Genomic DNA, 15,509 nt, shown 5'->3' with positions numbered 1-15,509 from the left:
TTTGCTTACTGAGCTACTGGGAGCTCAAAGGAGGCAGAGGAAGAGAGAGAATAGGGGGGAAGAGAGAGAGAGAGAGAGAGAGACAGACAGACAGACAGACACAGAGACAGACAGAAGGAAAGAGATGGAGAGGGAGAGGGAGATAGAGCGGGAGAGAAAAGGAGGGAGGGAGAGAGGGAAAGAGAGAGAAGAGGAAGGGAGAGATGGAGAGAGAGAATAGGAGGGGGAGGGAGAATCAGAGTGGGGAGGGAGGGAGGAAGGAGAGATGGAGGAAGTGGGGGAGTAGAAAGGGAGGGAGGAGAGAAGAAATGGAGGAGGGAAAAAGAGAGGGAGAGAGGAAAGGGGGGAAGAGAGGGAGAGAGGAGGGGAAGAGAGAGGGAGAGAGGAAGGAGAGAGGGGGAGAGAGAAGAAGGAGGGGGAGGGAAAAGGAGGGGAGAAGGAGCAAAAGCATAAGAGAGTGAGAAAGAGAGAGAAATATTTTTCTGGCTCCCTAAGCAAGAAATGAGAGTTAAAGATTCAAAATGGCAGCTGTTACCTGCTCCCTCTTTTCTTTCTGAGCTGGGGGACTTATAACTAGCAACCCCCAACCCTTAGGCAAGTGTAGCCAAAATAGGTATTCCTTATAATTCTAAAATTATTTTAAAATATGGACCTGTTTATGGATTGACATTAGAAGCCAGCCTTTGCAAGAAAGTCCATGAGAGGCTTACCTTCATATAATCAGCAAAAAGCCAGAAATGGCCAGGCTGCTGGTGGCTGGTGCCTATAATCCTAACTATTCAGGGGGTTGATTATCAGAGGGTCAGTGTTCAAAGCCAACCTGGGCAAGAAAATTTGTGAGACTCTTATCTCTAATTAACCATCAGAAAACAGGCAGTGTGGGGGGATTTCCTAGGCTTTATTTAGCATTTATAGTAAGTAGACAGGAGGTTTTAAACTACAGAATAATGATCAGAATGAAGAAATAAAGCTAACAATTATTGCCAAAGGCTCAACTAATATGTACGTATCTCCACATTTTACTTCTTTCATTTTTGGCAATCCAGGAATAAAAACAGACGTCGAGTCACCTGTGGCGGCCAGGCCGGTAGGGATGAACTGGGATCGGTAGTTTATAGAAACTACAGTCAGTTTTGCTGACAACCCAGAAAATGCACCCTGCCTGGCTTCCGGAAGTTAGCCCACAGACTTATGGGAAATGTAGTTTCCAGAGCCCCATGACGTCACACACTGGCCCCCCCCACTCCCCTCGTCTTTTTCAGGCTGCTTCTGCGCTTGCGTCTCCCCGCCCACCCTCGCCATCTTTGCCAGGACACCCGTGTGGTAGTTGTGTTGCCTGGAAGCGGTGGTGTTGTTTGGAAGCTGTGGTGCCTGCTGAGAGAGAGTGAGGTTCTTTGTGCAGGAAGGTTGGTGCTGGGCGGGGCAAAGAGCGAGCCCTGCAGGGGTGGGGCGCGTCTCTGGGAAGGGTGTCCCCACACTGGACGGGAGCAGAGATGTGGGTGGGTCCATGGGCTTGGGTGGCACCGGGCCGGGGCGGGCCGCGGTGGTGCCAGGCCCCACAGGGCCAGGGCCAGGCCAAGAGGGGCGCAGGGCCTGGCTTTCGTTGATTTTCTTATCAGAATATGGCGTGCTTCCGGAAGGCCTGTGTGTGTCAAAGCTGGTTCGGTACAAGGGATGGACGAGTCCAAGATGGCCCGAGGGCAAGGGTGGGCCTGCTGATCACGGGAGCCTGGGAGGTCTGTGGGGTGAGTTCTAGCTCTGCCAAAGAAGGATCTGGTTATTAGCCTAGACTGGAGGTTTTGTGCATGCGTGTGTGCGTCCGTGTGCATGAGCCCTGGGGCTTGCACTCCGGGCTTGGGAACTGCCACTCAGCCTTTTATTTTAGTTTATTTTTTTCCCTGCCTAAGGCTAATGCTCTCCTTCGTGGGCCTCAGCTCCAGTTCCACCTTTTTTTTGCTGGTTAGTTGGAGATAAGAATCTTACATTCCTGCCCTGGCTGGCTTCAGACCAAGAATCTAAGATCTTAGCTTCCTGAGTAGATGAGATTACAGGCATGAGACACTGGAGTCCTGCTTAGACTAAGTCTTTTACATAGTAGTTGTACCTGTAGGATTTTTTTTTAATGTCTCTGAAGCAATTGGGTAATCTGGACCTCTCTACTTGATAGCCTGCTGAGCACTATTGGTTTGAGAAGTTTATAAAATAGTTTGTGTAATACAGAAGTTTATAAATTACTTAATTTCCAGGTGTTAGGATCCATCACAACCATCCCAGAGTACCACAGGGAGGCAAGCAGGCACAGGAGAAAGATTATGATAAGATTTATTAGAGGGGCCATATCTCCCCAGGGAGAGGGACCATATGGCTTTTGTCCTTATCCAGTCCCAGAGCTTTGAGACTAGCGGCAAGGCACCTGCGTAAGTAGATCTGAGCACAGAGAGGGAGCTATATGGTGGGGACTCTAGGGCAGGGAGAGCTCAGGGCTGGGTGAAGCTGGGGACCAGAGGTAAGGAAAATGCTAACACCAGGGACAGTGAGTTCTTTGATAGTCCCCTCCCCCCTTCTTCTTCTTCTTCTTTTTTTTGGATAAAATAAGTGCTACAGTGTTTGGAAGAAGCTTGCTTGGAACAAAAAGCCCTCCTGAATACCCTTCTGGCTTGAAACCTCTCAATAGCATCTCTGAACAGAAGCAGAAGATTCCAGTAAGAGGAAGATCCTTGCTTTGAATAGTATAGGCAATGATTGATCCTACTGTCTAGAGTGAACCACCATCCAACCTTAAAATTTTAAATGATTTCTTTACCATAACGTTGTTACTTAGTAGCAAATACATGCTTAACTAAAGTGTAAATTTTGTGTTTAATCTCTTCCAATTAATAGAATTGGGTATGCTCCTTTTACCATGGTCTATCCTGTAGTTTTTCTTAGGTGAGAGACGAGTTTTGTATGTTTTTGTTTTTGTTTCCCTGTAGCTTCCATGTAGAGATCTTTGTACAGTGGAATCTGGCTGTGAGGCTTCCCTTCCCATCATGCCTTCATTCTCCTTATCATCCATCCATATGTGACTCCACAGCCCTCCACATAGGTCTCTATGCACAATGAAAATGAAAACATCAGTGGTAAGTTTGCTTACTTTTCTTCAGCTTGTTTTTATTCTGTTTTACAAGCTTTCATTAATCAAAATGAGAAGGTACAAAAATCAGAATAAAAAAGCTCGATATCAGCTAGGTGCCTGTGGCTCACACTTGTAATCCTAGTGACTCAGGAGACTTGAGATCTGAGGATTATGGTTTGAAGCCAGCTTATGCAGGAAAGTCTGTGAGACTCTTCAGATAACCACTAGAAAACTGGAAGGGTTGCTGTGGCTTAAAGTGGTAGAGTTCGAGCCTTGAGCAGAAGAACTCAGAGGCGGTACCCAGGCCCTGAGTTCAAGCTCTATGATTGACAAAAACCAAAACCAAAAGGAGTTGGATATCAGGGGACTATACATTGACATTGTTATGGTACCTTGTAAGCATCTAAGTTGAGTGTCTTTTGTTCTGATCTTTTTTGTTATATATGACCCTGCCAAATTCACACAGATGCAAAATCTAAAACAGTCTTCTCTGGGAAGATAAGTGATGCAGATGAGAGTGCTTCTCTGCCATCTTGGAAATAAGCACCGCATACTGCAGTGGTGTCACACACCTAGTGCTGTAACACAGTCAGTTAAAAAGATTTCCTGGAGTTGCTAAAGTAGTGCGGTCTCACACAGCTTTTGGAAGTCTCCACTGATGCATGGGTGAAACCTGGGTAGCATCTGCTATGGATTCTTAACTCCATGTTTCTTTTACCTTGTTTCAATATGTAGCTTGTAACATAGACTGTTAAAGTTCTATTTCTATTGTTCATTTGTACGTTTAACCTATTTTTATGGTTACCTTGGATCAGATTTTGTGTGTGTGTGTGTGTGTGTACTGAGATTTGAATTCAGAGTCTCATGCTTGCTTTAGCTTGCTCACAACTATTCCTCTATCACCAGGGCCATACTCCCCGGCCTATCTTTTCCTGGTTATTTTGGAGATGGAGTCTCATGTACTTTTCTGCCTTTGAACTATGATTTCCAGATCTCAGCCTCCTGAGTAGCTAGCAGGATAGGTGTGATCCAGTGATTGGCCTTGGGTCAGTTTTTTGAAAATGATAGACTTTTTTTTTATTTTATTGAATCAGAAAGTTAAACTGTAGTAAAAATCTAAGGACTGTTTTCTAGGTTTTCAGTTTTCTGCTATATTTGCAAAATTATTCTTGATGTTTCGAACATTACCTTGCTGAGAGGTTCTTCATATTTTCATGAACTTTGCTACTCTTTTCTCTCTACTAAATTTTGCATCTTATTCTACATTTGTCCTACCCTGCAGTTAAGTTTTATTCCTTACCCTTTGGATGAGAGGTTCCTTTTCAGGTACCGTAGGACACCTTAGCCTCCACAATGCCAAAATGAAAACCAACTCCTCCATTCATTTTTTTCATGTAACCCTGACCGAAACCGCCAAAAGGAGCTTTTTTCCCCTGGACTCTTTTCTCAGTTCTAATGTCATGTGACATCATTCCTAGCCTTTGTGTCTTTGTTTTTATAAAAGTGAAGTGGTTATGGGAGAACCTGTTGTTGCTCAAAAGCAAATACTTCCCTTTTACACCTTGGACAACTTTAGGTAGTGAGGTTTTATGCCATCTGAGCCTTGCTCCTTGCCAGCAGGTGTGTTGTACTGGCCTTAGGAGTCAGTGGGAGGAAACATTCATCAGTTATTGGAGTAAATCTTAAGAAGTCAAGAAGAACAGACAGAAATAACAAAAACTGAGAGCATTGATTTCAATAATGTATACCTTTGTGTATACACACATTTGTCAATGATTCTGCTATGTGTACTAACGTAAAATTGTATTCTAGCTCAATAATGACTACGTGTATTTTTAGACTCTTACTTGTAATTCCTTTTTTTTTAATTTTTGGCCAGTCCTGGGGCTCGACCTCAGGGCCTAGCTCTGTCCCTGAGCTTCTTTTTGCTCAAGGCTAGTAATCTACCACTTGAGCCACAGCATCACTTTAAGCATTTTCTGAGTAGTTTATTGGAGATAAGAGTCTCATGGGCTTTCCTGCCCAAGCTGGTTTCAAACCCCAATTTTTGCATCTTGGCCTCCTGAGTAGCTAGGATTACAGGTGGCACTCAGCTTTGATTTTTTTTTTCTTTCAGGTAGTCACTAATAATTTTAGAAAAATGGATTTCTGTATCATATCTAATACCATGTTCTAAAACTCTTAAGAGTTAGTTAAGCCAAGTGCTGGTGATTGATGCCTGTAATCCTAAGCTGTTTAGAAGGCTGAGAACTCAGGATAGTGGTTTTAAGCCAGCCTGGTAAAAATGTATGTGAGACTCTTACCCCCAATTAACCAGCAAAAAATAGGAGGTGGTGTTGTGGCTCCAGTGGTAGAGTATCAGCCTTGAGTGAAAAAACTTAAGGGGTAACATTCAGGCTCTAGTACTGGCACAAAAGGAAAAAAAAAATGTCAACAGGAAGTTCCATCTGGAGGAGAGTTGCTTAGGGAGAAACACAACATAATTTTATTGGAATGATAAAAGTTTTCAAAATTGCAGTGAATGTTTTTATGGGCTTATTTGCCAGTACTATACAGTTACTATCATTCATTATGTTTTATTTAACATATAATATACAATATAAAGTTCATCTTCAGTAACTAAGTAATTGTATAAATGAATAAAATGAGATGGGGAGTTCTACAGTAGAAGCAAAGAGGAAATAAAAGTACGTTGAGCATGGTAGTTCATGTCTGTAATTCCAGTACTTAGGATGATTGGGAGTTCAAGGCCAGGGTTCGGTAACATAGCAAAACTTTATCCCCTTCTCCCCTCAAATATCCTAAATGATTATTTAATGATGAATCTGAGTTACAGATGTGTTTACTACTCATCTTATTTGTTTAAAATTTCAAGCAGTGCAGCACTTGTATGAAAGGACAAGTTGGTTGATAGAGTTCTTAGGCTCTTGATTACCTTTGGGGATGAGGGTGCAAGAATGGTTAGGGTGGTCCTAAGGAAGGTTTGGTTTTATTTCTTGTTAACACTTTCTAATAGTTTCTGATGCCTTAAAGTTTAAAATACCTATTTATGCAAAAATCCTAATTCAGCATCTCACAATCACAGCTACATTTTGGTTTTGTTTTAAAGTGAGATATGTTTTCTCATCAGAGAGATTTTAGTATTCAGAGGGATTACTTTATATCCTAGCCCTTGGGTCGCCCCTTAGGTCTTTCCATTTTAGCCTTCATTTGTAAGTCATATCTGGTTTCTATTTCAAGTAGTGCAACCCTCCTCTCCTAATCCTTCTCCTGTACAGTGTTCCCTGTGCTTAGTGTGCCCTCGGTAGTTGAACTGAGTTGACTAAGAAGTGAAATGAGTACTGCAGGTGAGTTTTTGGAGTGGGTTAGTTATTAGATAATGTGTTTGTTGTGATTGGATGGACGGTTCCCAGTGGCCCATGTCACCAGAGCGATGCTGCTGAGACCTAGTGAGATGTTCCGTCACCTGGAAGCATGTGCTGGAATGGGTTTGTTCATCCCTGGTCTCTTGACCTCCTTGCTATGAGGCAATCACCTTTTCTTGGAGTATCCCTTTCTACCATGATGTGCTCCCTCACTACAGAGTAAGAGATCCAGTTGAATGGGAACCTCCCAAATTGTGGGCCCAAAGTACAGCTTTTTGTGATGGGAAGGGAAATCTGGATAACACAGTGGATAAATCTGACAGGCCACAGTTAGGAGCAAATACTTTACATTCATTTTAGAAACTATTAACGGTGAGTTAATAACTTAATGGGTTAAAGCAGCAATTTTAGTTCTGGAATTAGAGTATACACTCTAATTCCAGAGAGCTCTTAATAACCATGAGAGCCCGGGTCCCTCAGGGCTCTGATTCCTTGGTTTGTTCCAAGTGGGGCTTGTACGGAACCATTTGGATAAGTTGCAGCAGGAAAGACGTCTTCTCAGCTCATCTACCCTGGTCACTTGCTTTCCAAGCAAGGGGTTGTTTTAGGCATAGTAATTTGATTTAATCTAGGCTAACGATCATGAATAGCATATAAGTACCACAAAGGATTTAAACTTTGCATTGTACATGTTCACAAATGTGTCATGTGTCACAGTTCCTGAGCCCTGTTACTTTCCCATATTATCCCTAGGTTTTGAAGGCACTTGAGGAACATTCTTGTTAGAATAGCCATGCAGTGAAGAGTAGCAGTTGGAGGCAAACCTAAAGGGAAGCTAACTTCTGTGGCACAAATGTCATTCTTAAATGTCTGGAAGCTCTACAGAAACTGATGTGCAGGCTTGTCCAGAGGTTTCTGAGCTTTGGTGTGTGAGGCTGGCCTTTCAGTGGTTAAGGGCCTCTAGATAATCTCCTTGTTTTAAAACAGTCAGAGACAACTTATCTGTAAGAAAAGACAGGGTAATACTGATTACAAATTAGTTCCTAGGCATTCCCTGTATGTCTACTCTTGTAAATGGGCTAACAGCCACTTTCAGAGGCTGGCTTGGATCTGGCTGACCTTGTTTAGTGTGTCCAATTGAAAGTGTGACTATGCCAGTATACCAGTTGTGGGCCTTGAATGCATCTGACTAGTCTAAGTCTGTCTTCTCCATAAGAATCAGCCCTTGCTCCTTGCTGGAGGATGATTCCATGGGGAAGAGAACCAAAGTGCTCCAGTGAACATCCAGGTCTCCCCCAGAAGCAGAGTTGCCCAGTCAGAGGCAGGACCCTTCCAAGGTCCTGCAGAGAGAATTAGCAGTAGGCCCAGCCTAATGTGGGCTCATCCCTAAAACAATAAGTTCAGTTATGGATTAATATGTAATATTAAATACATCTGGTTCAAAAGGGTGCTGGATTTGATGACATGTTGATTTCAAAGGACTTGACAAGCAGCAGCAGCATGTTCTAGGAACTGATTTATTTTTCCCTGCATTAATGTTGGGTGTTGTCTTGGATGATTTTGAGTTAGATAGCAATGCAAAGAGACATGAACATCTTCAAAGGAAGTATTTCAGTAGGTAGAAAGCACCATATACAAGATCTACAAACATGTCAAAGGTTAGACAAAAAATAAACTGGCTTCTGTAGGGAGGAGCAAAGAAAAGTAGAGAGGAGGTGGGCACAGGGAAGAGTGGAGGAAGGTAGAAAATCTAGATCCCAGAGGTCGGAGGTGTGGCTCAGTTGGTAGAGCACCAGCCAGTGAGTAAAAGCATCAGGTACCAATATTGATTCCTGGTCTCAGGCCTAATAAAACCCCAACAAAACGAAAGAAAATCCAGATCCCAGAACATGGGAAAGCCAGCCTGCTCTTGGGGATAGTCATAAATGATGGCTGTAGTCTCATTCTGAGGAGGGGCTTAGAGAAAAGAGAGAAACCGAATGAAGCCAAGTGTGGTTATCAGGGATTTTGTTCTTATTACTAAAGAGAATTGTTTGGAAATTGTTTATAGCTCTAAATAGAATATGCAGTCAGTGTAACAAACAAGACAGATCATCACAACTTTAGTGCAAAGTGCCTTGTCAGGAAGCTGCTTAGAACACACTATGGTATTTCCTGCCTACATGCTCCATTAGCTTTATGTTAATAAGACTTTATAAAATAGTCATTTACAGAAGAAGAGTACATTGATTTCCTAGAATCAAACAAAATGTTAGAGAAGAGTAGCTATAGAAGCATTTCGAGAATGTTAAAAATGATTATATCCACGATATGAAATAACAAACATTGACTATATAGACAACTTGAGCTTTATATAAAACATCTGGGGAGTAGATTGGCATGAGAGTTTATGGTTTACTGTATTTGGCACTTATGTAGTGCTGTGTTGACTTGTCAGCACAGTGAGCATTCCTGTGTTGGTGCCACTTTTTACTTTTCCTATTTCATGTAAGTCTGTGTCTGGTACTGGTGAGTGGATCTTAGGTCATGCTCTTTCATCAAAAGCATGAGAGAGCTGGACACTGGTGGCTCATGCCTGTAATTCTATCTGCTCAAGAGGTTGAGATCTGAGGATTGTGGTTTGAAGCCAGCTCGGGCAGGCTTATCTCCAATTAATCACCTAAAAACTGGAAATGGAGCTGTGGGCTCAAAGTGGTAGAGCACTGTCTTGAGCAAAAAGGCTCAGGGATACCACCCAGGCCCTAAATTCAAACCCCTGCCCTATGCTGCTGCTGCTTGTCAAAAAAAGCGTGAGAGAATGTTTAGTGTCAGTAAGTATTTTACTGAATAGTTAAGGTCAGAACAAGTTCTTATTTCATCTTGAGTCAAATGAAGAACTCTGCTTGGTGTGGTGGTACATGACTGTAATCCTAACTGCTCTGGAGGAAGAGGTAGGAGAAATCAATGGTCCATCCCTGGCATTGGCAAAAGTGAAACTGTTTCAGACCAAGTAAAAGCACAGGCATAGCTCAGGTGGTAGAGGCCATGAGCCTAATCCCCTGGACCACAATAAACAGTGATTCATTTTTATTTTTATTTCAGAAACTGTTGTCATTCAAGGATGTGTCCATTAACTTCTCTCCAGAGGAGAGGGAATACCTGAGTCCTGCTCAGTGTACTTTGTATAGGGATGTGATGTTGGAGAACTACAGAAACCTGGTCTCCCTGGGTGAGTGTAACTTCTCTACAAAGTCCTTAATTCCTGTCAACCTTCCTCCTTTGTAGGATGTCTGGTGAGCATCAGTGACTTCTAGATTTTTGGTTTTAAGGAAGAAAATGGAGGGGAGGATGCACATTGGTGGTATGGACAAGGTAATTTTTATTGCATTTGCTTTTCTGTCCTTTTGGAGGATGTGTGCACCCTTACTTCTAAATGAGCTGGCCTGCTGTGTTGTGGCCTACATCCTAAAGTCCAGTGTCTCATCTCCAGCTTCCACCCGGCAGCAGTTGCAGGTTGCATGCTTGTCAGGGACTGCTTGTGAATTCATTTGCCAGCCTGGGCAGTGCTTCTCTCACTAAAGTACAGAACTGATGCAGAAGGGGCAGAATGCCACTGGGAGAATGCCAGGCAAGCATCATCTCTTTTGCAACAAGCAGGTCTTGCTATCTCGCAGCCATACCTTATCACATTTCTGGAGGAGTGGGAAGAGCCTTGGAATCTGAAGAGACAAGAGGCAGGAGCAGTATATCCAGGTGGGTAGGAGGAAATGAATCAGAGGACACGGGTGAGAGGGTTTAAGATCACTGAGGAAGTCAGACTGTACAGTATAAATGGAGGAGCTCAGCTTGGATAGAAGCTGCTCTTATGTCTCATGCTTTGAGAGGAAGACATCTCCTGCCCTGTGCTGTTAGTGCTTTAAGTCCTGTAGCTTCCTGACACCCCACAGCCGTCTCCCAGCACAGCAGCAGGAACAGCCTGTGAGGAGCTGCAGAATGTGAAGATTGCTCAATGCTTAGTGGACTTCAAACCACCTGCATACACACTTAGTGACCTCTCTGGAATCACTATCAAAATGTGATAGAGACCTTTCCCTAGTTAATCCACGCAGTATCTCAAAATGATTTCATCAGAATTCTTTATCAATACTTACAGATTATTGTCATTGTTTCCTGCCAACACTGAATGGCAGTAGTTTCAAATGTATGCTTTTTCATGTGTTTATAGTTATAGCTAAACATAATACTTAACTACAAGGTTCTTACAGCACATAAGCGTGTAGTCATTGTTTGGCAATTCCACACTTTTTAATGTAGAGTCCTTCAATTATCAGTTGACAATAGTTTTAGTTTTACCTATGTGTTATAGTTTAATGGCATTTAATATTGTACACTTTAGGACAGTGTATAGTGTAACTAAAGTAGTTATGAGTCATATGCCTGTTTCTAATACAGTTAAACATATTGTTTTCTTGTATAAATATTTCCCCTAATTTTTTGGACCGTATTTTCTTCATTCATCTTTTTCTCTTTCCTTTCTAGCCCTGGGACTTAAACTTAGTGTCTTTCTTGCTCTCATTTGGCTCTTTCACTGCTGGTTCTCTACCACTTGAACCTTGCCTCCAGTCTACCATTTTTGCTGATTAATTAGAGAAAAGTGTCTTACAGACTTTTCTGCCTGGGCTAGCTCTGAACTACAATCTCAGATCTCAGCCTCCTGAGTAATGGATTAGAAGTGTAAACTGTTAGTGCCCAGCAGTGACCATACTTTCTCTGTTGGTTGGCTCTGGGTGGTTGTTTAATGAATGACTGAATATTTAGAGAATATTCATTCTAAATGAAATTATCCTCATTTCCCCTATTTATTGATATATGTGTTGCTTCATTGAAATTCTTTCGTGATTTAAATGTAACTTAAAATATTTATAATTGGGCTGGAAAGGTGGCTTAGTGGTAGAGTGCTTGCATTGCATGCATGAGGCCCTGGGTTTGATTCCTTAGCACCACATAAACAAAAAAAGCCGGAAGTGGTGCTGTGACTCAAGTGGTAGAGTGGTAGAGCACTGGCCTTGAGCCGAAGAGCTGAGGGACAGTGCCCAGGCCCAGAGTTCAGGCTCCATGACTGACAGAAAAAAAAAAGAAAACAAAACAAAACATATATATATATACATACACACACACACATACATATATATACACAAACACACATATATATGTGTATATATATATATATATGTATAATTGAGTTATCTTGAGTTTTGTCATTTCATTTTAATTGTGATCAAAACCACGAAACATAAAATTACTTTTTAAAATATCTTTAGTGTACTATTCAGTAGAGTTAAGTATATTCAAATTGTTATGTTACCATATCTGTAGAGAAGAATTTTCAATACAGACAAACATGCAGTCTGCAGCTGCTGCCAGGTGGAAATTGGAGATGAGACACTGGACTTTAGGATGTAGGCCACAATACATCAGGCCAGCTCATTTAGAAATAAGAGTGCACATATCCTCAAAAAGGACAGAAAAGGAAATGTAATAAAAATTACCTTGTCCATACCACCAATGTGCATCTTCCCCTCAATTTTCTTCATTAAAACCAGAAGTCTAGAAGTTATTAATGCTTACCAGACATCCTACAAGGATGGACTCCTTGTAGGAGACACTTGGTGGTTCTGCCATCTTCTTGGTACTGTAGTAACTACACACTTCTGTCTCCTCTGACCTGAGCTCTCATCCTATATGTAACTATAATTGTTACCTTCCACACTGTTTCAGAGGATGCAAAAACCAGTCTTCAGATAGTTCCCAAGAATGTGAAAAATACTTGATTTGTTCTAATCTTTTGTCTTCTGAGGGAGAGGAATGGAGTTGACAGGGTTTTTCTTTTGTTGTCATATTTTTTCTCTAACTGCACAGTGCTGGAAAGAAGAGCTGTGTGGTTCACTAAACTCTACTTTAGTCTATGCTCTCCTTACTTTTGTGCTCACCTGGGCTGCTGTGAAGTCATATAACTAGCTTTGAAAGTTCTCGCAAAGGCAATGTGGTCACCATACTTTCATTAAATGCATATGTCCATGTGGAAATATGGGACTCCTGTTTACTGTGCTAGCTACTTCTCTATCTCGTAAATGTCATAGCCTTTTAAATACTAAATTTATAAGTTGTATTTACTTGAGTGTAGTGAGACCATTTCTTACTTTGGTTTCTTTCAGCTGTGTCTTCTCAGTGCACAGAGCCAAGCAAAAAGCATTCATTACAAAAAGTAATAAAAGGAAGACATGGAAAGCACGGACTTAGCAATTTAAATTTAAGGAAAGCTTTGGACAATGTGGTTGAATGTACTAGTCAGAAAGTCTGTCACAATAGACATAACCAGTGTGTGATAGCTGCCCACAACAAGAAAACGTCCATTGCTGTCAGAGACCAAGAACATCTGTCCTCTCAGAAAATAACTAATCATTGTAATGAAATTCACAAAGATTTTAAACATGCCTTAAATCCTAGTAAACATCATTATACTCTTTTTCCAAAGAACTTTTACAAATGCATCAAATGCGGGAAAGGCTTTCATCAATGTTCAAAACTTACTATCTATCAAAGCATCCACAGTCAAGACAAACCTTATACATGTAATGTATGTGGACAAGCTTTTATTGACAACTCAACCTTTTATCAACTTCAGAGGGCTCCTCCAGGAGATAGACCCCACAAATGCAAAGAATGTGGCAAAGACTTTAACAGCTGCTCAGCCCTTATTCAACACCAGAGAATTCATACTGGAGAGAAACCTGGCAGGTGTAAAGAATGTGGTAACACTTGTAACTATTCATACCTCTGTCAACATCAGAGAATTCATACTGGTGAGAAGCCCTGCAAATGCAAAGTATGTGGCAAAGTTTTTAACTGTTCTTCCTACTTTAATCAACATCAAAATAGTCCTACTGGAGAAAAACCCTATAATTGTAAAGAGTGTGGCAAAACATTTAGTAAAAAGGCCTTCCTTAGTCAACATCAGAGGATTCATAGTGTTGAGAAACCCTACAAATGCAAAGAATGTGGCAAGGCCTTTAACTGTTCTTCATACCTCACTCAACACCACAGAATTCACACTGGAGAGAAGCCCTATATATGTAGAGAATGTGGCAAAGCCTTCAGCTGTTCTTCTCACCTTAATAAGCATCAGAGAATTCACACTGGAGAGAAGCCCTATATTTGTAACGAATGTGGCAAAGCATTCAATCAAAGTTCAATCCTTACTCAACATCAGAAAATTCATACTGGTGAGAAACCCTACAAATGCAAGGAATGTGGCAAATCCTTCAACCATTCTTCATACCGAAATCAACACCAGCGAATTCACACTGGAGAGAAACCCTATCGATGTAAAGAATGTGGCAAAGCCTTTAACTGTTCTTCACACCTTAGTCAACATCAACGAATCCATACTGGAGAGAAGCCATACAAATGTAATGAATGTGGCAAAGCTTTCATCTGTTCCTCACACCTTAATCAACATCAGAGAATTCACACTGGAGAGAAGCCGTACACATGCAAAGAATGTGACAAAGCCTTTAATTGTTCCTCCCACCTTAACCAACACCGACGAATTCACACTAGAGAGAAGCCCTACAAATGCAAAGAATGTGGCAAAGCCTTTAAATGCTCTTCATATCTCAATCAGCACCAGAGAATTCACACTGGAGAGAAACCTAAAGGTAAATAAGGTAATAGAACATTTACTCAAAGTTTAATCCTTAACTTCACAGGATTCATACTGGTGAGAAATAAGGACAAGTAATTTGCAAAGCCTTTTAACTGTTCTTCATACCATAATCAACATCAGATAATCCATACTAGGAAGATTTCCTACAAATACAATGATTGTGGCAAAAGCCTTAATAAGCCTGGTTCAACACTAGAAAATTCAAACTGGAGAAACACTGTTATAGATACATAGAATGTGACATAACTTCTCACATTTGCTTAGACCTTTCTTGTTCAACACCAAAGAATTTGTATTGGAGAGACCTTCAAATGCCAAGAATGTAGCAAATCCTTTTCCCCTTTAATAAATCTCATTCCTATTCAACATCATAAAATTCACACTGGATGGAAACGTCATTCATGTGGTGGCTTAAAGGAACTTTGTCCAACGTATATGCACCTCCGAAGAAGAAAATAGTCATACATACTGGGAAACACATTCCAAGTATAGAGTACGGCGAAGCCTTTGATCATATCTTTATGTATGGAACTGGGGTTTAAACTTTGGGCCTTGCTCCTGCTACATGGGTGCACTACTAGCAGTGCTTCATGTTCCTTTTGCTCTTATCATTTTTCATATAAGGTCTCACATTTACATGTTGCCAGTTGGGATCTCAGTCTGCCTATTTCCACTTCCTACATAGCTGGGACGAGAGATGAGTGTTACCATGTTGTAAGTTCTGCCCTGGGGAGGCAGGGCAGACTCCACCCTCCTCTTGGCTAAGTCTTCACCTAGTACTTGTGTCACCTAGGTAACTGGCACACCTGGAGGCAGTCACCCCCTCTCCCAAGGTCACATCCCGGGCCACCCCCATCACACCTCCTGTTGGACTGGGGAGGTCCCAGGCCTTGAGGTCACATCTGCATCCAGTGTGACCACACCTTCCCTCACCAGGTCACCCCCTTCTCCCTGCCCCTTCCTTACTTAAACTCAGGTGGAACATTGGCCTGTTCCTTTGACCATGTGCTTCTCCACCATGCACAGCGGGGGGCAGCAGTTGAGTAAAGAATAAATTTCTCTTCCTGCCTAAATACTGCGTGGTGTTCTCTTCATCGGCTACCTAATTAAACCTACCTATTTAATTTACCTAACACATGTCAAGCCTTTTTAAAAAATTGGTCTGTTAAGATGGAGTGCTTGCAAACTGTTGCCCACACTAGCCTCAAACCAGGTTACTCTCTTTATCCCTTCCTCCTGAGTAGCTGATATTACTGGTGTTAAACTCAAATCTTAATATATGTAAGGGAATTACTATAGTTGAACTCCTATTACAGTTGAATTT

General features: G+C 41.7%; 1 protein-coding gene across 2 annotated transcripts; it reads left to right on the top strand.

Moving 5' to 3' along the window:
* Positions 1 to 1,315: 1,315 nt before the first annotated feature.
* Positions 1,316 to 15,258, top strand: LOC105990977 (zinc finger protein 883-like). 2 transcript variants are annotated; one of them, XM_013023527.1, is made up of 5 exons: positions 1,316 to 1,406; positions 2,973 to 3,119; positions 9,562 to 9,688; positions 10,117 to 10,212; positions 12,675 to 15,258. In XM_013023527.1, exons 2-5 carry the CDS (start codon positions 3,099 to 3,101, stop codon positions 14,183 to 14,185), a joined length of 1,755 nt encoding a protein of 584 aa, XP_012878981.1. In that variant the 5' UTR covers positions 1,316 to 1,406; positions 2,973 to 3,098; the 3' UTR covers positions 14,186 to 15,258. The 2 variants fall into 2 exon arrangements, with proteins under 2 accessions (XP_012878981.1, XP_012878980.1); XM_013023526.1 differs by lacking the exon at positions 10,117 to 10,212.
* The last annotated feature ends 251 nt before the right edge of the window (positions 15,259 to 15,509 follow it).

The sequence above is a fragment of the Dipodomys ordii genome, unplaced genomic scaffold (assembly GCF_000151885.1).
Source record: "Dipodomys ordii isolate 6190 unplaced genomic scaffold, Dord_2.0 Scaffold68, whole genome shotgun sequence".
In the NCBI taxonomy this organism is placed as follows: domain Eukaryota; kingdom Metazoa; phylum Chordata; class Mammalia; order Rodentia; family Heteromyidae; genus Dipodomys; species Dipodomys ordii.
Note: the sequence above shows the minus strand (reverse complement) of the source record. Positions and strands in the feature narration are given on the sequence as shown.

What these genes read in the sequence shown, in the direction of transcription:
- LOC105990977 (XM_013023527.1), top strand. Translation starts at nt 3,099, where the DNA reads ATGAAAATGAAAACATCAGTG. An exon ending in CAGAAACCTGGTCTCCCTGG is followed by an intron (nt 9,689 to 10,116) that starts GTGAGTGTAACT and finishes TGCAACAAGCAG; the next exon opens with GTCTTGCTATCTCGCAGCCA. An exon ending in GGCAGGAGCAGTATATCCAG is followed by an intron (nt 10,213 to 12,674) that starts GTGGGTAGGAGG and finishes GGTTTCTTTCAG; the next exon opens with CTGTGTCTTCTCAGTGCACA.